This window comes from Vidua chalybeata, chromosome 11 (genome assembly GCF_026979565.1).
Source record: "Vidua chalybeata isolate OUT-0048 chromosome 11, bVidCha1 merged haplotype, whole genome shotgun sequence".
Taxonomy (NCBI): Eukaryota; Metazoa; Chordata; class Aves; order Passeriformes; family Viduidae; genus Vidua; species Vidua chalybeata.
Genome location: NC_071540.1, coordinates 14,167,381 through 14,189,319, shown reverse-complemented (window position 1 = coordinate 14,189,319; position 21,939 = coordinate 14,167,381). Strand labels below are relative to the sequence as shown.

Genomic DNA, 21,939 nt, shown 5'->3' with positions numbered 1-21,939 from the left:
AACTTTGTTTCAAGCTCACTAAGAGCCAGGGAATGTTCTTGTCTTCCTACTCCCAGAGTAGCTAGGACTTTTTGATTCATTGTTTTGCTATCCCTAGCTTCTTCCATACCCCAATAGTCACCTGGTACTATTCAAACCACACAGCAGCAAAATGCATGGGGCAGCTGACCTTAAGACCTGTGTCCCCGTGCATCTGCCCAGCAGCCCTTTTCTCCCAGAGTTGGTCTGTACCTCTCTGCTCACTCTAGTCATTACCTCTGACACCACAGACAGAAAACATGTAAGGGATGTCCCTGGAGAAACAGATGGGCTTTAAGGAGCAGACATTTTGTTTCCCTGGCAGTGTCTCTTGACAGCAAAGCACAACATGAAAGGTACAGAAACCAAGCTCATGTGTGGAAGAGCTCGTCCGCGGGGGCAAGGTGCTGATGCCTTACGTGTCGCAGGAAGCAGTGGCTGACCCTCAGTGGGTGGTTGCAGCAGCTCTCAAGCTCTCGAAGGAAGTATTGGCTGTGGAAGTCATAGAGTTTCTCCAGGTTTCCAAAAATGACGCTGCGCTTCCCACGCAGGTCCTGGGGGAGGTCGAGGCGCTCCATCTCAGGGAAGTAGCTGTCGATGATGTAGCGGAGTGACCGCACGTACTCCCGCTCCGTGGTTACCATCTCATCGATGATGTGCCGCAGTTTGCTGCAACAGGAAACGCTCAGCCTTGAAGGGACCCAGGCTGCAGCAGGGCTACAGCAGCCAGAGTGCCTGCAAAGCACTGGACTATTCCTACAGAAGCTGTCTCTAACACCCAACACAGAAATGAAATGAACCTTGGCACAGTCCAAGCTCAGATACACAGCTGTCTATGATAGCTCTGACCCTGAGCACTGACAGGACTCAAGGGAATAGCATGAAGCTGTGTCAGGGGAGGTTTAGGCTGAGGAAAAGGTTCTTCACCCAGAGACAGGGTGGTTAGGCACTGAACAGGCTCCCCAGGGAAGCAGTCATGGCACCAAGCCTGTCAGAGCTCAAGAAGCATTTGAACAAGGCTCTCAAGCACATGGTGTGATTTTGGGGGTAGTCCAATGCAGTCAGAAGTTGGATCAATTACCCGTTTGGGTCTCCCTTTCAGCTTGGGATATTCTGTGATTCTAAGGATTCAAGAAGGGAGTGCCCAAGGCTGGCTGAGATTCTGACCCAAACTCAGCAGGACATGCACCCCTGGGCCCATCCAGCCCCTGCTCTGGACACAGTGGGCTGCTCTGCAGATGGCTGCTCTCCTGAAACTGCAGAAGTCACAGTAACTTCTGTGAGGAGTCGGCCTGATGACTAGAGACTGTGGGAAGCAATGTTAACCCTGGGAGAACAATACCTCTAGAACTAGGTGCTGTTGGGCTTATCCTAGTAAAAGAGAGACTAAAACTGAAGTGTCCTAACACTTCATCAGTGAACAGTAGTTCCTAGCACGGGTTACTCTCACATATCTCAAAGGATGCCTCTTAGGTACTCGAGGTTTCCACTGTGAGGCAGTGTAGCACCAAACATAACTACTCCAATGTGTCCCTGCCTACCCTGCACTTCAGCTTTCCCTCAAGTCAACTCCTCTGAGTTGACTTGAGGGAGCAGTGGGACTGTCTCAGCACCCACGGACACGGGAGGCCTACTGCATTGCTCCCTTGAGAAGCAAAGTGGTCACCCTGCTATCGGCTGGTGCGCATTCCCTGCCATGAGCTTTTCTGGGTATTCCAGGGATATCGGAGCCCCCTTCTGGAAGATTTCACTGTCCCCAGCCATTTCACTCAAGAGTAGTAACTGTGATCCCCCAGCATCCAGCACTCTTTCCTCATCTCTGCCATTATTTTTTTTTACTTATATTTTAATCATTTCCAGTGAGAGCAACTGAAAGACCTGCCCGGAGATCCTTTGTCAAGAACAGCTCATATCCCTGGGTTCTCCAAAACACAGGCACACATTGTAGAATGACAACAAAGTTGAGATTCTCGAGGATAGAGAAGGAAAACAGCACAAATGCCAGCTGTTGGACACCCAGAGATTTCAGCCCCAAAGCACAAATACAAACATCCTCTTACCTGTGAAGCTGCTGTCACAAGGCGCTGGATGTGCCTCCCTATCAGTCTGGATACAGCACTCACACAAAAGTGTGGGAGATGATGCCCTGTGTTTCTGCTCTCCCACTGCACCTGTATTTCTGGCTTTGTTAGGTCACTGAATACTGTTTCTGTAATCCCTCATCCCCAATGGAAGCAATGTTCAGAGACTCCCTCTCCTGTCTGGGAACTCAAATTTCCTCCTAGAGGAATCATACCGTGAGGGAAGAGCCACAAATCCCATTTCTCTGTCACCCCACCAAGGAAGGTGTCAGATTATGTGGGGACATCCCTGTGGGCTTGCTCAACATCACATACACATATGCAGGGAAGCTGGAGCTACATCTCTATCTGTCCTGTAACCAGTGCCAAAGTAACCAGCACTACAGAGCTCCTCTAACCTCTGCTGGCTGCCTTCTCACCACCCTGAGAAAGGGAACGCCAAATGTCACAGACACTTACCTGCCCCAGCTCTTGGCTTCCGACCCGGAGAGGCAGCCCCTCTGTCCCTCCAGCAGGCAGTCTGCAGCCCAGCTGCTCACAGCTGGCTGCCGCAGAGCGAACGTCCTGTCCACCAGCTCAGTGCTGCTCACCTCCAGCCCCTTAATGAAGACACCGGTGTTGCCATATCTGGCCGGCTCGCTCCTCTGGCAGCTGGACCACAGGCTCTCACCATAAGGAAGGTCAAAGCTTTGGGCCTTCCGGAGGACCTTCCTGGGAGGCAGCTTCCCAGGGACTGGAGTGGATGTAGAAGACTTCACCTCTGGGGTTTCTAATATGCTCTCCAGGTTTGTCTTTTCTTCAGGCAGCGTTGGAGACTTACAAGCCCTGCTGGCAAAAGAAATTCTGCTTGAGTGAGGACCAGGGCTGAGAGCAGCTTGGCAGACAAATACTTCCCCAGCATCGACATCACCAGGGCAGCTCAGGGAAGGCGAGGGAGCTTTCTCCCTAGTCCACTCCAGAGAGCTGTTGGTTCTGTTGTAGCCATGAGATGTGCTCTGAGTCCTGTCCCAGTGGGACCTGGAGGTGGCCCCCTCAGAGTGCCTCCGGTGGGACAGAGTGCCAGTCTCACTGCCAGCCTGGGGCTGCTCCCCGACAGCTGGGTTGCGGTCTGACAGCAGAGACTTCCTTGTTCTCAAGGCTGCTTCGAGTTTCTTTTCAAAAACCAGCTTGGTCTCCTGGCATTTAGACCATGCAAATTTCCACTGCTTGAGCCCCTTGTCACTCTTCAGCTCACAGGCCAGCTCCTTCATCTCCTGGAACCGGGCAGCACTGATGTCCGGGTGCTGCCCCTTGTAACTCTCCAGGCACTTGATCATGTCTGCACAGTGCTCGGCGGAGCTGCAGTCCTCCATGCTGATACAGGCAAGGTGTCGCATCCCTTCCAAGGCCCACTCGTACGCCTGCAGAGCGAGAACAAAAAGCAACAGCCAGTCAGAGGGACTCCGTGAAGAACAACCCTAATTCAGTGCCTGAAGATAAGAGAAAGGATCAGTGTCTGGCCACCACAGTTCCTTGAGTGTAGAGAGCGTGTGTGTGTGTGGGGGGGGGGGGGGGGTGTGCTGCTATTGTCAATGGGGCTTAACAATTCAGCAAAACAAACAGTTCCTTATGCAAAGGGCTTCAGCTGTGCTGGCTGCTCTGCCACAGCCCCACCTCCCCGCCAGGTCCCTGTGAGCTGGCGCCCACACTGCTGGGCATGTTTGTCCTCTCTGGGCAGGGGGGCCCAGGGAAAGCTGCTGCTAAGACTGCAGGAATTCACACCTCAGTGTGGCCCTGCTCAGTATAAAACCTGGAACTCCCTCTCCTCTTTTTCCCAGCCACTTTCAACACTGTCAAGCAGGACAAGGTCAAGGGGCACCAGTAAGCTGCAGGCAATAGGACTGCTGCTCCCTACACTGTTTTCCTGGAGCTGATAGCACACAGAAGCCACAGCTGGGCTCTGTGGATCACCCCAAATGCTCTGACCCATCCTTGCAGCAAGGAAGAAAATGAGACCATGCAGCTAGTGCAATTTCTCTGCCTGCTGGCAGCTTGTGTGGTGTGCTGTGTTCTGCCTGCCTGGCTCTACTTGCCACTGCACTACATGCTTGTGCTCGTTAGTCAAATACTGAGCTCAGCAGTTTATTTCTAATACTCCAGGAATGCTGGAAGCAGCTTCATGGGGCTTAACTCTAGCAGTGGTGCATATGCTGGCCTTGCTAAAACAGTTCTGTTGCATCAATCAACCAAGAGAAGTGGGAGAAAATGTGGTCCAGTGGGACAAATACAAGGGAAGAGTGAGTGTCTTATCACCATGGAACGAATGGGGCTCAGCACCAAGACCTGTCATCAATCAAAAGCAGAAGAAAGGCAAACATCTGACTTAGGCTCATAAGACACCATTTTCTCTATAAAGCAGAGATGGTAAGATTTAATGATAGAGTAAATAAGATGTGATTAGCTGCTGTAGGTCTGGCTAAAGAATTTTAATGGTCATCAGTGAACACACTGGGTTATTTGTTGAAATCAGATACACAAATTGGGAAAACACCCTGGACAGGGCTGCCTGGCATCTTCTGCCAACTGCCCAACATCAGAGGATGCACAGAAACACCACTGGATGCCCAGAAGTGAGCCAGACCATCTCTACCACTTGACCTGTCAGGCCCTGTGTACCTGCAGAGAAACAACATTTATTATTAGTGCCAGGAACAAAGTGACTGGTTTTTCCGTTTTCCATTTCCTGAGCAGCCTCACTGTAGCAACCTTCACTCAGAGAGTTTAAATCACTTACTTTTATGCAGCTTTAGACATCAAGAAAATCTACCCAAGCTTTATGCAAGCGGACATCACATCCCCATCAGAGACATAGTGGTCAAACAGATCAGGTGCCAGGCTCACTCTCTGTTGGTGACAGAGACAGGCAGGGCAGAAGGTATTTCATTCACATGATGTTCAGTCGCTGGATGGGGATGGCTTTGACAGCCAAACGCTGCTGTTTGTAGGAGAGCAGAATGCCAGCACAGCCTGCAGCCTGAGCAGAGTCACTCTAGAGGCAGATTCCACAGGAGCTCCCACAGCCATCCACATTCTCCTCTGAGCTGCAGCTGCATGGCGTGCGTGCAGCCAGCCCCATTACTCATGCGGAGCAAGGAGCTGCTTCAGAAACACCAGCAGCTGCTCAGGGAAAACGCTTCTCAGCACCACACAACTGCAGCACGGGACAATCCAAAGAGCAAGAGTCCCCTATCCTCCCACTGCCCTGCCTAGAGCTGCAACAGGCCCCTGACCTGCCTCTCTCTTGATCCAGGCTTTATGCTCCAGACTTGCCCACTGCTGGCAGCCAGGAGGGGTGTGCAGAGGCAGAGGACATGTCAGATTCTGATGGGAATCCACATTTATCCTCAATGCAGAGGTTCTTCTATTTCCTGGAGGTGGAAGCATTTCAAGGCAAGGTGAATCCCCAAGCCCAGCAGATCTGCACAGTAGTGACAGATGGCCTATTCTGCTGTGGGGTTTTGAGCTGCCCCCCCCAGCTGTACACAAACCAACACCAGCCCCTGACAGCTCTGCCCAGAGCAAGGGCTGGCCATCCGTCTGGGCTAAGAAAGGGCACATGTCACGTCTCTGGCTGTGGAGGTCAATGGGTGATTCCCACTGAAGGCTGCATGCTGGCTGCCTTTTGCTCAGTGATGGGAAAAGCTGAGCTCAAAAGACACACAGGGCTGTCAAAGAGGGTGCTGAGAGCAATGTGCAGGAGAGGGACATCCAGCAGGCCTGCCTGGACTCTACAGTAACCAGTCAGGAAGGCAGATGCCCTGTGAAGGCCTTATCTAAGGCTGGGGTACTCATTTCCATGCACAGATAGGAGAGAGAGAAAAGAGACTTATTTCCTGGAAACTCTGCAGATCTGCATGTGATTACTGTGAGAAGGGATCAGGGCTGCAAAGCACACAGGACAGCAGCCCCACCACCTCTCATCTTCATATGGTCTCTGTCCATTCTTGGCAAGGACACCAGGGCTGAGCAGAAATTACTCTCAATCTCGATGGCATTTGCTTCCATCACCAGTGCCTGTCACAGGCCAGCAAATAGTTCAGCTTTGTTCCCTGCACAATGGAGCAGCCCTCCACATCCTGCAGTTTTGCTTGGTAACATGCTAAGTGACCACCAAGACTTTATTCACTCACATCATCCGCTTCAACTGCCCCTTTTTGCACATAAATGGCAATCCTCTCCAGGGACCAAGTGTGCCCCCATCCTCATGCAGGCAGGGGTATTGCTGTCACCTGTCCCCCAGTAAGGCTGCAAACAACACTCAGCCAAGCCAGGATACAGCCCTCTGGATGAGGGGCTTTTGAGGAGCAGGGAGCCCTACATTTTCCCTGCAGAGCTGTAAGAGCTGTTCAGATAAAAGGAGGCACCTGTGCACAGGGAAGCTGAAATCTTCCCAACCACATCTGGAACCAGGCAGGAAAGAGCTTGTACCTCAGCTTTTGATCTTTACAGGCAAGTTGTTACTGAACCTCTCAATTACAGGATTAAAGACAAATGTGCTTCCTGCATACGCAGGACTGACCTATTCCACAACAGGCACAAGCAACAGGTTGGTCCTGCCAGGCTGCCCAGGGCTCTCAGGGACCTGCCATGCTGTAAGGAAAAGCCAGGTACTTCACTGGATTATGGTGCAACCCTCACCCCTCATCCTCTGCTGGTCTTCTGATCATTTCACCATGGACAAGGCTTGTAGCACATTGAGGACAGGAGCTCCTGGAGTCAGTTGGTTTTGGCACTACTTAAGTACCATCTGCAAACACAGGCCCAGAGAAGTTGCTCAGCCCTGGCTCAGGGCACACTGCCAGCACTGAAAGCCTTCCAGGGGTTCTGGACTCTCACCTGAGCCACCACTCAGAAACTACACCTCCCCAACCCAAACCTATCACCACAAACCTATCAGATTCCTTGCATACTCAAGGTTAAGACACGTTCTGGGTAGCCAAAAGAGGAAGCAGACACTGTGCATCTCACACATATGCCAGAAGGGGCAATTTCAGAGGACCTGTCTTTGTCCAAACCTCCTTCATCCATTCCTGTGGGGAGATGATGATAGTAACTATAATTTCTTTACAAATAGGAAACTGAGTGTCTAAATAGGCAGAGATAGGCAGATCAACTCTCTGCAGAAGAAAAATGCACCCAGGTGGGTAACTAACTCTGCTGTGAGAAGGTTTCCTTTGGAATCTCAAGTGCCTGCACAGTGCATCTTGAGACAAGGGTGATGGAAAGTCAAGACTGGCCCTGGTGGGAGCAACAATACAGGCAGGGATGGAATCATGCTTGTGGGTATGATGACTGAAGCACAGCAACAAGACAGACCAAGTTTCTCACTCTTCTGTGGTAATGTCCCAGGACTGGAAGCCCCCATCTCCCTTGCTCTCTACAGCTCAGAGAGGAGGAGGCAGCACAGCAGCTGAGAACACTGCCAAGGACAGCAAAAAAGAAACTGATATAAACAAGCCCTGATCCAGCTTGGTGCAGCTCCCGCATCCAGGCTGTGCTCCACTCTGCTGTTTCTCAGTGAGACACAACTGACTGTAAGTGTCTGTGGAAAGAAACAACTACACAGCTCCCCATTTAACCAGACCTCCTCTCACCACCACTGTGCTCATTTTAAAAGCCCTTATCTTCACCGTGAGCTTTAAGAGCAAAATGAGGTTAGCTTGCAGCAAAAGAGGTAAAACTGGTGCAGCCAGAAAAATTAAAAACATCACAGGTACTGCTGTGAACTAAACACAGCACTTCCCAACAGCTATGCAGGGTGTCACACAGGCACTGAGTCCTGCAGGTGCCCTGCTCTGCTGGCCACCCACAGCCTTGGTACTGACCCAAGTGGAGCTCAGACACCAATTGCAGCACTCCCAGCACAGGAGTAAAGAGTGACAAGGACTCACCAGAACACCATTCCAAAGTAAATGCAGCTCTATTGCAAGAAAATGCTACTGGCATGACAGATGCTCATTTGGGCTTATTCCCTCTGAAGTCCAGCATGGCTTTAGGTTGATTTGAGAAGTGACTCCTGATTATAACACTGGTATGTCCCTTGTCACAGGCTGCTGCATGCACAGTGTTAGCAGAGACCCATGGCTGGAGACTGCCTAACATGCTGACAGTTCAGAAGGACCATGATTAAAAAGCTATTTTACATCAAAATATACTGAAAGCAAAATTACCCAGGCTTACCTTACTTATCCACAAGAGCTGTCAGCTGGCAAATGGTGACAAGCCTAAGTCAGAGACCAAACAGCTTCAGCAGAAAGTGGTCAGCTCACCACACACTTAGTTGGATCTGCTTAAGGCTTTCCTCAGGCTCCCACCTACCAATACTAACAGCATCCATGAAGAAAGGAGCAGGGAAAGAGCAAGACTTCAGGATTTGCAGATGTTCCCTTGGCAAATCTATCTGTTGATTAAAAGCAGACTTCATCCTACCTTCCCATCTGTCCAGAGGGAGTCCATACCCTGGCTGTGCCCAGCTCTGTGCTGTACATTATCCCCTACAGCCAGACTGAGGCAGGGCCCCTGCTTCAGTGCATCATCTCAGCTCTGATTATTCACAAGCAAATGCTGCTAGCCTAAATACCAGATTGGGGGGCCTGGTAACCAGAGACAAGGCAGAGGGGGAAGGGGCCGCGCTTCACACGAGAGCTACTGAAGTGTGCAGAGAACACCCTGACTGGGCACAAGCCAGATACCCCTTCACAGTGCAAAAAACAGGGAGAGAAAGCATTCCAACTGACCCCAAATTCAAGCAAAACGCAAAGTAAACTGCTACCTAACATATAAAAGCTATGGAGGAAACACTGATCCCTCCTAGACATTGCGACACTTTTTCCACATCTCTAAGAGCCAAAGCCCCTGCTCACTTCTACCAAGATCTGTGGCTCCATGAGCAGGCAGCTCCACTTGGACACAAGAAACCACGTAATTTCAGAGCACAAGCATTTCAGCAAAGCCATCAAGTTAGAAGCAATCCCTTCTCTATGCAGAGGTTCACTGTTACTCTCCTACCCTTCTGTACCAGACAACTTTTCCAAACTGCATTTGCAGCCCTGTCTGTGACTCATTAGCAGCACAAACCAAACTAATCAAAACTGTGTCCTACATGGGATGCAGCTGGTAAAAGCTCAGCTTTAAAGACTAAGAAAAAGACTCATGCTCTTGAAATGTAGAGCTAAACTATTTCTGAGTTGCTGTGTAGCTCAGAGAGTCTCCCCTCCTCCAAGGGAAAACAGACCACTGAAATCTTTAGTTTGCCTAAAACTAGCTGTTAAGGAAAATAAACTTTAAATCCTGTATTTGCATTTCTTCCAGTTACCAAGTGCCAGCTGCTGTACAAACACTGTGGGAGGGCAAAGGATGAGAGACGAGCACAAACTAGAAACTCCTTGGATTTTAGCATAAGAAAGGAGAACAAGCAGATACTCACAGCTGGGCAGGAAAAAACAACAAGGGGTCAGGAAAGTAGCACCTGTCAGGGTTGGTCTGGGCATGCCACAGTCCATGTACCATCAAAGGCTGCTCATTAGAGCAATGTGCTTGGACATCCTTTTGCAGCAGCACTCTTCAGCAGAGCTCAAAACCCCCTCCATTTGCCCTCTGGGCAGCCAGGCATGACAAATCCAGGAGAGCCTAATTACAGGCAAATATAATTGGCTAAAATAAGATTGCACATTATTTCTGCTCTCTTGACGACAGCACGAGGACCCAAAGGGCAAATGTGGCTCGCTGTGCTGGAGCTGTCGTGCAGGACGCGTGCTTGCCCCTGTTTTCTCTAACTCCTGCCACTGCAAGGCAGCACCCAGCGGTGTCCATTAGAAACAGGGTGACTCACCTGATGACTCACAAGCAGCTACAATAACCCCTGCTTCAGAGCAACTCAGATTCCACAAGAGCAGCCTGTGCCAGTTTCACCATATATCTATGTACAGACACACACGTACGTATGTATGACATGTATGTGTGTATTTACTTGTGTATGTATGTATAAAATTACTCCCTAGGTAGCTGGGCAGCAAGTGGCAGATTTGCTTTCCTCAAACCTCCAAAGTTTCTCATGACTGCAGCTTTGGGTAGATTCTCCACTGATTATTCTCCCCAGACTTTTCTGTCTCACCATAGAGATTTTCTCAACATTTAAAAGCTCCCAAGTCCAGAAGACCAGGGGCCAAGTTTGCTCCCAGTAAAACCAGAAACTTCAATGTTTGCTGCAAACCAGCCTCTTCACATTTGAGGCACTGCCCATTTTTTCAGCAGCTTTGTTCACCAATGAGCCAAGAGCCTCATGTTACCAGCCAAGTTCAAGATCAAGCAACAGTGAGATGTATGAGTCACCAAAGCTGGAGCTGGCAACTTGCACAACAGCAAGAAATTACCCCATTCAGAGACTAATGTCACCTCCAAAGGTTTTTTGCATGCTTTGCTTTTACATCTGTCCTGACAGTCACATCATCACGCTGTTCAAATACCCCACTGTAATAGCACCCCACAGGCAAGTGTGGACAGACTGGACTGTGGTGGGTGTCTCCCCTCTGCCCTGGCTCTCTTTTAATGAGCTTCTTCATGCTCCATGCTGGGGATTGCAAAACCTCCAGTATGCCCTTGGGGCTGCATGGAGAAAATGGGTGCTTTCTCTGTAGTCTTCATTTCACATCCTTTCCCTTGTGACAAGCTAAGCCAAACTCTGCTTAACTACTGCATGGTGTGCTGGGATCTCTCTGCACTGCACTTTGGGTGCTTGTGCCCTGGGAGATGTGGAGCTGAAACTGGATCTAGACACCCAGCAGGTTTACTGGGTCTCTCCTCCACAGGGGAACTGACAATGCTGGAAACAGCTCCTTGTTTTAAGAGCACACCAAGATGTACTTAAAGGGTGGAAGGCCCTGCAGAGCAGACGGAGGAGCCTCCTCAGAGGCAGCCAGCGGGTGCTTGGGAGAACCCTGTCCATATGTCCAGGGCTTTGATATGCAGATTGAGCCATTGTGATCTTCAGTTCCATCTGTACACTGAGGGGAGGTTCATGACCGGATTGCTTGAACAGATCTATTTTAACTCCCATGACTAAAGGGAATTCCAGTCTCCAGGAGGATCCGAGCATCCAGATGGATGCCAACACACAAAAATTCAGAAAATCTGTCACCCTGTGCAGCTTCTATCCCAAGATTAGAGGGAAAAAGAGAACCCAAACTTTGCACTCCACACATGCACAAGGCTGAGCCCAGCTGAAGGGAGATCTCTGCTGGCATCAGATCTCACACCTTAAGAACACACATTCCCCTCGCACCTCAGCTGCAATGCGAGCTGGGAAATCCCTAAACCTGCTGAGTGGAAATGCTGTTTCCCTGCCAGGACTGACTGGCTCCCATTGTGGTGATCCTGCAGGAGATTTGAATACACCTGACAGAGGCCCAAGTCTTTCAGATAACTATCAATTTATGCTCATGGCAGCCAAGGACACCGAGGAATTTTCACACAGAGGTGCTCTGACAATCAAGACTGAAGGTGGTTTCAGCATGTCAGGCATTACTCCCTGCATACATGCAGTGGCAGAACATGCTGGCACTCCTTGGATCAGGGAAGACACATGAAGGGCAAATACCCTACATCCCAACATATACTACACACTGGCTGGCTCCCTCAGACTCTTCTTCCTGCTGTGTCCTCCACCGAGGGGAATTTGGCCAGCACAGTAGGAGGGAGAAGGACCCCAGATTACGAGGGGAAGGACCCCAGATGAATCAAGGCTTTGCCTCTCTGCACATGTCACAAACACATCACAGACCTCATACTGCACTAAAGTATTGCCTGAGGTGCTGGGACAGGTGCTCAAAAGCGTCTTAACCTAAGAACCTCTCACCTTCAACTGCAAATTGTGCTTGGATTTAGCACATGACAAAAACCTAATTAATTCACTGCTGCTGCCCTGTAACACTGAGGGACAAATGAGTCTCACACCTATGTTGTGCAACCAGAAAGGAGCACTGAGTGCTGGTGCTAACTACTATTTAGCTTTTACTTCCTGCCACAGACCTTGCCAGGGCTACAGGCACTGCTGTGCTGCCCATTTAAAAATACAGTTTTTGGTGAAACATAGCAGAAAATAAATCTAGCACCAGTAGAGCTAGGAGTGATTTACTGAAAAATTCGTAAGACAGAACAGTTTCCAAACCACTAATTTTGCAAGACAGAAAAATCTGATCTGTAACAGATCAGATTTAAGTGTTCAGGACTTCTTGTTTGTATAAGAGGGCTATCTCCAAGGCAAAACAGAAACTTTCTAATGCATGAATACACTTTGATAGGAAAGTAAACACTAGATGCTTTTTAACCTTGCAAGAAGATTTCTCCAGCAAAAACCTGGCAGGAAGGAGAGGGGAGAGATGTCATGCATTAACCTTGCATGAACTCTGCCAGAGGATCGATTTTCCTTGAGGCTCATTCCCCCAACTGCTTCAGGCTGTGCATGAAAAAGGACACCCCTGAAATAGGAGAACAAATCAGACTAGATGTCTGTCTAGGGGCACAACTTTACAGGCATAACTGAGGAAGGAGAGAGAAAGAGAGATGAGACAGCTGCTGTCAGACAATGCTGAAGCCAGACAACAGTGGCTTCCCCTAAAACATCACAGTAAATATTCCTCTCCCATGCCTTTTGGATCTCCTTTCATCATCCTGAGAACTTGCATCAGTAACAAGATCAAAACTGTTATTTGGGAATGTTCTGCAGACCATCCCCAGAAAAGCAAAGACAATCTCTGCACAGAGGTGTAGAGAGAATAGTGCATGTTAAGTCCCAGCGACTTTATTACAAACCACAGCAAACTCTCTTTTGCTCCAAGGTGCTGGGGGGCAAAACCATGTTCTGACCTTTACAGAACTGCTGGCAGCATCATGGAACAGGGACCTATGTCTCTGTTTACAGTAAGTATGCTACAGTAAGGATACAGCAAATGTCTTTTTTTCCACTTTGGTGCTAAGTTCTACTCTGTGCTTCTCCAAGCACATTCCCAGAGCAGGGAATCATAGCATCCTTTCAGTAAAATTACTTCTCAAACTGTGCCAAACAGCCTGCTACCAAAAAAAAAAAAAAAAAAAAAAAAAAAGGAAGAAAATCACACTTTCAGGCTGCAGACACCAGGATCCTTTCCAGCTTCCCACAGATCAGCATTCACAAATTCACAACCCTTCTTTTTTCATCAAAGGCTAAGAAACAAGAAACATCAATAATTTATCACCTGGAAGGGACATTTTTCCCTTAAAAAGATCATCTGCAAAATTGTATCTGGTACATAAGAAATGAAACACAGCAGAAAACAAGGTATCAGCAGGTCTGTATTCTGAAAGTTTTGGGGAGAAGTTAGAGAAAACATTTGTGGAAGGCAACTTATTTAGCACACTCTGTATTTCTGCTGACAAATCTAAGACCAGATCCATCTCTGGAAGCTGGGAATGCTGTGCCAGCAGGTCTCAGCCACCTGGGGGGCAGGAACCCAGAAAACCTTGGAACAGTCCAGGAGAGCAGCCCCTTCCTGTGCTGTCCACAACATTTGACAGAAGGTCCTGGAGGCTGAGAGGTACCACCTGCCCTGCACATACAGGGCAGTCTGCAGCACTCAGCCCCCGCAGCAACTGCTAGCTGCAGGTAAATTATGCCCACTGTAATGATCATGCAATAACTTCTAATAAAGAGAAAGGGGGACGGGCACTGCTCTACAACAGACAGCACAGCCCTGGGATTCAGAGGGACCATGCAAAGATGCCCACAGCCCACGGGGTTCTGACTGAGCGCACAAAAGCCGCACACAAAGCACTCTGATTCATGCTGGATGCACACAGACACGCACAAGCAACTGAGTGAAAAGCTTTCTCTACATTGTTTCCAAACAATATCAATACAGCTCACACGTCAGTCGGGCCCCGCACACTTGGTACTTACAAGAGGGTTTGCTGTGTCCGTCTGCTGCCGGAGCCGGGACGGGGCGATTGCGACTTGGAGGGAAAGGTGCATGGAGATGTGAGAGAGGCGAGAGCAATGGGAAGAAGGGCCCCAGCCCCTCTTTGGGCCCCAGAGCAGCAACACTTGCTCACGGGATGGAGCTCAAAAAGGCTGGCATTCCTACAGCAGCAAGGACAATAGGGAGGGATGAGGAGGCACTGCCATAATCAAATGCAGGCCAGCTGGCCCTCCCCCAGGAAGGGCAGGCACCTCCTTCACTCGCCAAAGGCTTTGTTTTCTAAGCCACAAAGAACAAAGTGGCTGAGGAGGAGAGCACAGGAGAACCCACTGTGGGGGCAGATCCACCCATAAGCACAGGTAACCCATTCCTGGAGATGAAAACACAGATGGAGAGGGGCTGTGCAATATTCCGCCCACTCCAAGCAGAAGTCAGAAGCAGCAGCTCCTTGAGTGCAGCAAAAAAAAGACAGACAACTGAGGAACAAGAATCAGCAGAGGCTGATGGTCAGGGGTCCTTTGAGGGAAAAGATCCAAGGCAAACAAACAGAGAACACCACTGAAGGAATCACTTGTGGAACAGAACCCCAAGAAATCCCAAGAAATGGGAAACTCCACCATTTCTCAACCCACCTTGCCCCACTAATCCTCAGCAGTGAGAACTGAAGCTGAACAACTTCACTCAGAAAGCAAACATAAGGCAAGGGCTCAAGCTGCAAGAGACTGACAAGCTATGGCAGGGCAATGACCATACTTCCCCTGAACACCAGTGAGGCACCATCTTGCACAACATCTTGAGAAGCAGGAAAAAGCCCCCGGAGCTGCCTCAGGCCCTCCTGTAATGATACAGGCAGTTCAGCTCTGGGCACCACATCACCACACGGCCACAGGGTATGCAGGTGCTGCGATGGGACACTGCCCGTTCTGGTTGGGTCAGTGCTTGCTTCCACTGGTGCCAGCAAGGATCATGCACCTCCACTCCCGACCTTCAGCAGGGCTGGCTGTCATCCCAGACCTGGTAGAGACTGTCCTGTGTGCTCTGGCTCACTGGACATGCTGCTGCAAGTATGGCATTCAGTCCTGACAGGGCACATGGCTGTCACACGGGCCATTTCAAACATGCAGTCCAGGTAACCTGCACTTCACTTCTGGTAAAGTCAACAACATGTGATATAGAAGTGTTCTGGGAAATAATTTACCCAGAGAGAGCTTGAGGAAGGAAAAAATATGAAGGCTAATGAGATAAACAAGGAGAGGAAAACTTGCTGTGGCAGCTCCTAGTCTTGATGGTGTACCTATGACAGTGTTATTGTGAAGCCAGGATAGAGAGAAGGAGAAAAGGATACTAGGGGTATCCTTCCTGCAGGAACCCCAGAACAAAACAGACATCAGTGCTTTTGGTGTACCATACATACCCTTGCTTGTTCAGCTGCCCAGTTTTTCCCCAAAGCACTGTGTGGTGCCAGATCCCAGCGCCGTCTTGGAACTGAGTAAACAAGGGACAGTGGCCAAACCAGGCTTAAAGCCACAGGGAAATGGCAGGACCCCGAATATACCCACATTGACTTTGTGGTATTGAAAAGCAATCCTCCAGCCCACAGTCAGAGGTGGGGAAAGCACCCTCCTTCACTTCACTGCTCCTCCTGCCTCAGCCCAATCATCATCCACCCCCCTGTCAGGCACCAAGGGCTCCTGCCACAAAGGAAGCGGGGACAAATGGAAACATCCAGCTTGGCATCAGTCATGTCTTTGGGGAGGGAATCCTGCCAGACCATGTGCAAACTCCATGTGGTCTGGCCCAGCTCAGCCTGTTTCATTGCAAGAAGCTCTGACAGGCCTTCAAGAACTGCCAAGCAGTGAAAAAAACCAGTACAGCATCTTGATGGGGCATATGGGGTTATGTTGTTCTGTCCCACAGCCTGTCCAGCAGCCACAGGCAGTGCCCTACAGAACACTTGCCCACCACATGCAGGAGGGCCAGTATAATGGAACCTCCCATTCCCAGCAGGCAGTGAGGTACGTGAGGGATGAACACCATGATCCCCATGGTGGGTGTTCCCCTCCCTTGGCGCATGCTGAGATGTTTGAAGATCTGAGCTTGCCAGCTCATTACCATAGTGTACATTGCTTACGCATCCTTGGGCTTCTTCCCCATATCCTGGGGTTTGGCACTCTGCAGGCTCTTTACGAGAAGGACTATCAAGGACATTGCTTATTGTAGACTCCTGCTGTAGACATCCCCTCAGATATTAGGGAAGATAGAAGGGAGTTAGGCAGGCACTGACAAAATCAACACAGGAAGGCAAAAGCAGCTCAGTATCAGAAGACACTGAAATCAGTTTAGATAAGATCTTCTGCTTATCCCCCACCTCCCTGACCACACCACTAACTTTGATCAAACTCATAGGCACTGAAAGAACTTTCACACTGTTCAGCAATTTCTGCACGGATCCTACAGCTGCAGGATGTATCCCCCTACACTCCTAGTTTCAGTTGGCCACTAGTTCACAATACATACATAGTATATTTACACCACCAAAATTGTTTATAACTCTACTGAAACCAGTGAGATCAAAATCCTCCTTCCTCCCTGAGCCAGCTACCTCTCCTCCACACAAAGCAGTGTGAAAACACACTGTGCCACTATAATTTTGTTTTCACTGGGGCTATGCAGCATGAAAGGCACAACCAAGAGGGCTGCTGCTTCCAAAGACTGCATCCTGGAGTTTTCATCCACCAAAAAAGCTGCAATGCCCTCAGAAAATTAATAGGCCACTGTTGGGGTCTATGTAGCACTGTGTCTCTAGAAATGACCCAGGCTCTGAAAAAGCTTTGACGCTGTGGAGGAACACACTGCTATAGAGTCATGTCCAACTATCCTGGCAGCCCAAGAGCTACCAGCACAATGTAACTTCCATGCCAGAACAGAGCACTGAGCAGCCTGGAAGCTTTAAGGAGACCTTAGAACACCTTGCAGAACCTGAAGAGGCTCCAAGAGAGCTGGAGAGGGACTTTGGATAAGGGCATGGAGTGACAGGGTAAGAGAAAATAGCTTCAAACTGATAAAGGGCAGGATTAGATTGGATATTAGGAAGAAATTCTTCCCTGTGAGGGTGGTGAGGCCCTGGCACAGGTTGAACAACAGAGAAGTTGTGGCTGCCCCATCCCTGTAAGTGTTCAAGGCCAGGCTGGGGGGCTTGTAGCAACCTGGTCTAGTGGGTGGCATCTCTGCCTGTAGCAGGGAAGTTGGAACTGGATGATTCCTTTAAAATCCCTTCAAGCTCAAACCATTGTATGGGTCTATGATCATGTACTACAGTCCACATTTGTGCTCCAGAGACTTCCAGCTCTGGCTGGAAGGGTTCACATACGACCAATGTTTGGCTTGGCTGCAGAATTGTCAGTATGCCAAGCAAGGCTTGGTGCTTTTGTGTGCCTCAATTTATCAGAAGAAACATGAGAAAACCCTTCCCAGGATCCTTCCCATGATCCCCCATGATGGCAAGGAGCATTCAAGTACCAGAGCAGCCCATGAACATCTCTGTTCAGTGAGGTAGAAAAGCACAGGCTCTTGCCATTCTCCTATGGCACAAGAGGCAATTCTCTCTCCATTGGGGTGAAAAAAAATTACATCTTTCCAAAGCAAGAGGGTCCCCCACCTGCACAGCAAACCACAGAGATGAGCTGGAGCAGACCTGCAGAGTGTCACCAAACAAACTCCATCCTCATTGCCCTGACAGCAGTGTTCTGGGCTGCCTTCTCCACTTTTCTGCCTCACACAGGATGCTTTTCCATGTTTTCATGTTTAGCTGAATTTCCTCCCTCCTCCCCTGAGCACTTCTGGCTGCCAAGGCAGCTCAGAAACAGCAACTAAGTGGCACCTACATCTGGTACAGCTTAACTTTTAGTGTCTATTCTTTCTGGAATTTGAGAACTTCAATACCCAATGTTTGTACAAGTGTGGAATAAATGGAGCACAGGCTCCCTGGCTTTCTGTTCTTGCCAAAGTTGTATTTTAAAATGCACTTAGAAAATCCTACTGCTTTTTCATCTGCAATCTTAGAAATTAAAGAGCACCAAATCTAACTGCAGATCTGCTAAATGGGTGCATTTGCACTAAACCAAACAGGTGGGAAGGTCAGGCACTCAGCACAGTCACCACACACATCCTCTCCTCCTGCGTCCCAGATCCCTGTGATAATCCAGGGGTCCCTTGTTCCTTCAGCCACACTTCCCAGCTCTCCGTTCTGGTGCTCCCTTTCCTCATGCAGGCCTCCACATGGGAGGGTGCTACTCCTGGGTCAACAGGCTGAACTGGCCAGTGTGTAAGGATATAGCAGGAAAACGCAGGCAGCCTACCCTGGCATGGTGGCCAGAACTGGACACAATCAGCCCATCTCTTAGCCCTTGTCATCAGAGCCAGCACTACCATAATCCTTCTGCCACTGTTGTCATGAAAGGGGTTAAAAAGCTCCAGCTCAGAGAGCAGAAAACCTCTATGCTTAACAGATGTGGACATTTTCTGGAAGACACACCCACCCCTTCTCCCACATACTGATTTGAAAAAAATCACTGCCAGACACATGAGCATGAGGGGACTGCTGCAGGTTATAGATCCAGCTCCCTGATGGAGCAAATACTACATTTCTAGAATGTAGTATTTCACACCTTTCATAAACAATCTAGCACTGGACTGAGGCCAAGCAGACTTCTTACACCTTCCTCCATGCAGCAGATGCCTTGTCTTACCTTGTCAAAGAATTCATACAGCCTGACTGTTTCACAGACTCGGTGCCTCGTTTCATCCAGCTGGGTGCAGAACTCCTCCAGCTCATCTTCGTAGGTCTGCAGCTTTACCCTGTAAGAATGCACATCCACAAAGGAAAAGTCTTCCCATTGCTTCATCTTCTTTAATGCTTCCTGTCCCCTTTTGCAATATTCCTGAAAACAAAAAGGAATTGCTTATCAGGATAGAGACCTGGAATCAACAGTAAGTAGTCTTCAGGGCCATTAACAGCTAGGGCTAATTATACCGGTTTTTAAGGTTCAAATCACATGAGCAGGGGTGTCTTTGTTTACAGCAGAATTTTGAAGCCTGATCTCTTATGATTTACACTTGTCACACAGCTTGTAAAGGCCTACAGAGCAAGACCATGTCTCAATCAGGATCAGAAAAAGACAATGTTACAAGCACATCAAAGGAGGAACAAGAAAATCCATCTTTCAACTCAGTAGTTATTTCCCCCAAGACTGGTAAATGCCATCTACTAAGTGTTGTGCTGGTGGCTTTGTCTGCAAAAGGAGAGCAGGGAGACTGTAGTGACATGGAATGACACACACTTTGGTGATGAACCCTCTTAGCACCATGTGTTTGGCTGAGCACATACAAGACACACATGCTACCAACTCAGATGCTGGAGAATATAATTTTCCAATCTGACAACACTTACACTGGCAACAAGATCAAACTCCTTGAACTGCTTTTGTGCTAGAAGCAGCATCTCCAAAGAGTCATCCAGGTTGATAGTTTCCTTTAGTCGTTTTCTGCCATCATTCTCAATCCAACTGCTGACCTAGAAGAAAAGGGATAAGCCCTGCTTGTTAGTCACCCTGTGCTACTCACCAACATAGGCCTTTATGTGGAAAGAGCAAGGAACTGCTCTCATAATGCTGGTCATCTCATTACTGGAAAGAATGTGTGCAGACTTCTACCCCCCATTCCAGCATTTCAGTCTGAGCCTCCTGCTCAGAGCTTTTCCACTTCAGGTTACAGAGTAATTGAAAAGCTCTGCTATTGCTCACTAGCCTTAGGCATAAACAGGGCAAGTGGCTGCCTGGGCTCTGTCTTGGGTGAGCCATGGTCTAAAGCAAGCTCTGCAACTTGCAGACTGGCCTGACATTGCTGACATTACTGTTACCCCCAACTGGGATCAAATCTCCTTGCTGCCAGATTTCCTACATCACTTCCCTTTTCTGACTCGCAGGACATGAACCATGTCAGTGTGAATGTATTGATGGATTCTCCCCATCTGCAATGTTTCATGGTTCTCTGGGACTCTCAGCTACTGGTTTTGTGAAGGCAGCTCTCCACAAAGCTGAGCAGCAACTGCATGTTCCTCACTGGAGCCCAGCTACTGCTGCAGTTATCAGCCCATATCCTCAAAGAGGGGGAGAGGACTGACTAACAAGAGCATCCCTAAGAGCAAAGCAGTCATAGGAGGCCAGGATAACACAGCATCTCTAGGTTTTAAAAACAGGCTGGTAAACTTGTCTGCAATGCTCCAGGCATAGGTGCACCTGGGGGAAGGGACAGACTAAGTGCTTCCTAACACCCACACATCCTGTTTTCCTATGTCACCTGAATCCATATCCCAACTCAACCCCATAGTCAAGGACAAACTCCTAGTTTTGTGGACTGTGAGAAGGTTACAAAGAGCAAGCCCACTGGCAAGAGGAAGAGATCGTGGTGGGCTTTCAGTAGTGCAGAGAGGCACACTGTTCCTTCCTAGAGCTCCCAGGCAGGCTCAAAAGCAGGAGCAGCTCCTACCATCATTGGTGATCTACAAGCAAAGTAACACAGGAGCAACTTTGTTACTCAATTCAACAAAAAAATAAAGTTCAGCTTAAAGGAGAAACAGGTTGCAGTGCTTGCTTTTGTGCCTTTCTTCATTTCTGTTTGGTATTAAGAACCTGTGTGTTTAACAAGAGTCTACTACCAGGTTCTTGCAACACACTTCTTGTCCTGAGCACATCCTGCATGGCGCCCAAGTGTCTACCTCCAAATGGGAAGTCATTAAAACTCCCAGATCCACTTTGGCCTGTGAAAACACTAGGTAAGCTACAGCCTCCTTTGCAAATCCAGTTCCCACTAGAGGAGAGGAGCCCAGAATCCCAGAACAACAAAAGTGAAACTGATCTTAATCATGATTTTTAAGGACACACAAACTTCTCGTTGTTGATGAGTTACAGCAGAAGGAAACCATGCAACTCTATAATCTCAAGGTTGAATTCAGGCTTAGGGATCTGCAACATGGAACATCTGGGATCTGCAACACTGAAAGGACTGATCAGCTCTTATAGGATGCTCAGACCTGAGCTGCTTTATGACTTTTTGAGATCCTCTATCAACACGGCTACAGGTTTCAAAGGTCTTTCTGAAAGCCAGTGTCTGTTTGTTTCAGTTATCCCATGGCTGTCAAGAGTTTCAACAAGCACTAAATGAAGGCAAGTTGAAGGTCCCACAAAAGTGCAGAGGGTGGGAGGTTGAGCATGGCTCTTGGGCTAAGGACAAGAAGCTGTTCCCTTCCTGGAGCCTGTAGAGAGGGCTGCACCCAAAGGCAAACCAAGTATGCCTGGTGCTGCACCCAGAGGGAAAGGAGTGTATCTGGACTTATCAGATATCAGGGACCTGAGAACAGCACAGGAATCTAAACAGACTACATGACTGGGTTGGGCAGCCAGTGTGGAGCAGGGATATTCTGCAACAGGATGTCAGCAAACCCTGCAGGAGCTACAGCCCAAAGGGGACACGCAGACTTATCAGCTTGTTTATATCTCTCTGCTGCTTCTCAAGGTGAAGTATGAAGAATACCTCATCAACAGCCTCACTGAGAGGGTCAAAAAGGACATCCAACCTCCAAGTGTATGGCTTACCTATGAGCCACTTCACAGATGTTTATGGGGTTTGACTAATCCACACCTAGAGAGAAGCCAGGGGACTTTCACTTGGCATCAAGAGATATCAGGGAAATAACTGGCTTGATTCTCAGCACTGCTGAAACTCTATCTCAAATTCTTATGTTCAGTTGTTCTTTTTAAGCATCAAGCATCACTGTACACTTTCACACAACA

The 21,939-nt window shown here is 48.9% G+C and overlaps 1 protein-coding gene across 4 annotated transcripts in view; it reads right to left on the bottom strand.

The window, feature by feature from the left end:
* Positions 1–21,939, bottom strand: part of PLEKHG4 (pleckstrin homology and RhoGEF domain containing G4) — an 86,967-nt gene that overhangs the window by 8,086 nt on the left and 56,942 nt on the right. For all 4 annotated transcript variants that reach the window (XM_053952728.1, XM_053952729.1, XM_053952730.1 and 1 more), the window contains exons 12-15: positions 19,539–19,661; positions 18,838–19,029; positions 2,559–3,499; positions 438–687 (exon numbers count right to left, since the gene is read on the bottom strand). In XM_053952728.1, the coding sequence (XP_053808703.1) occupies positions 438–687; positions 2,559–3,499; positions 18,838–19,029; positions 19,539–19,661 (1,506 nt within the window). The remainder of the gene's footprint in view (positions 1–437; positions 688–2,558; positions 3,500–18,837; positions 19,030–19,538; positions 19,662–21,939) is intronic.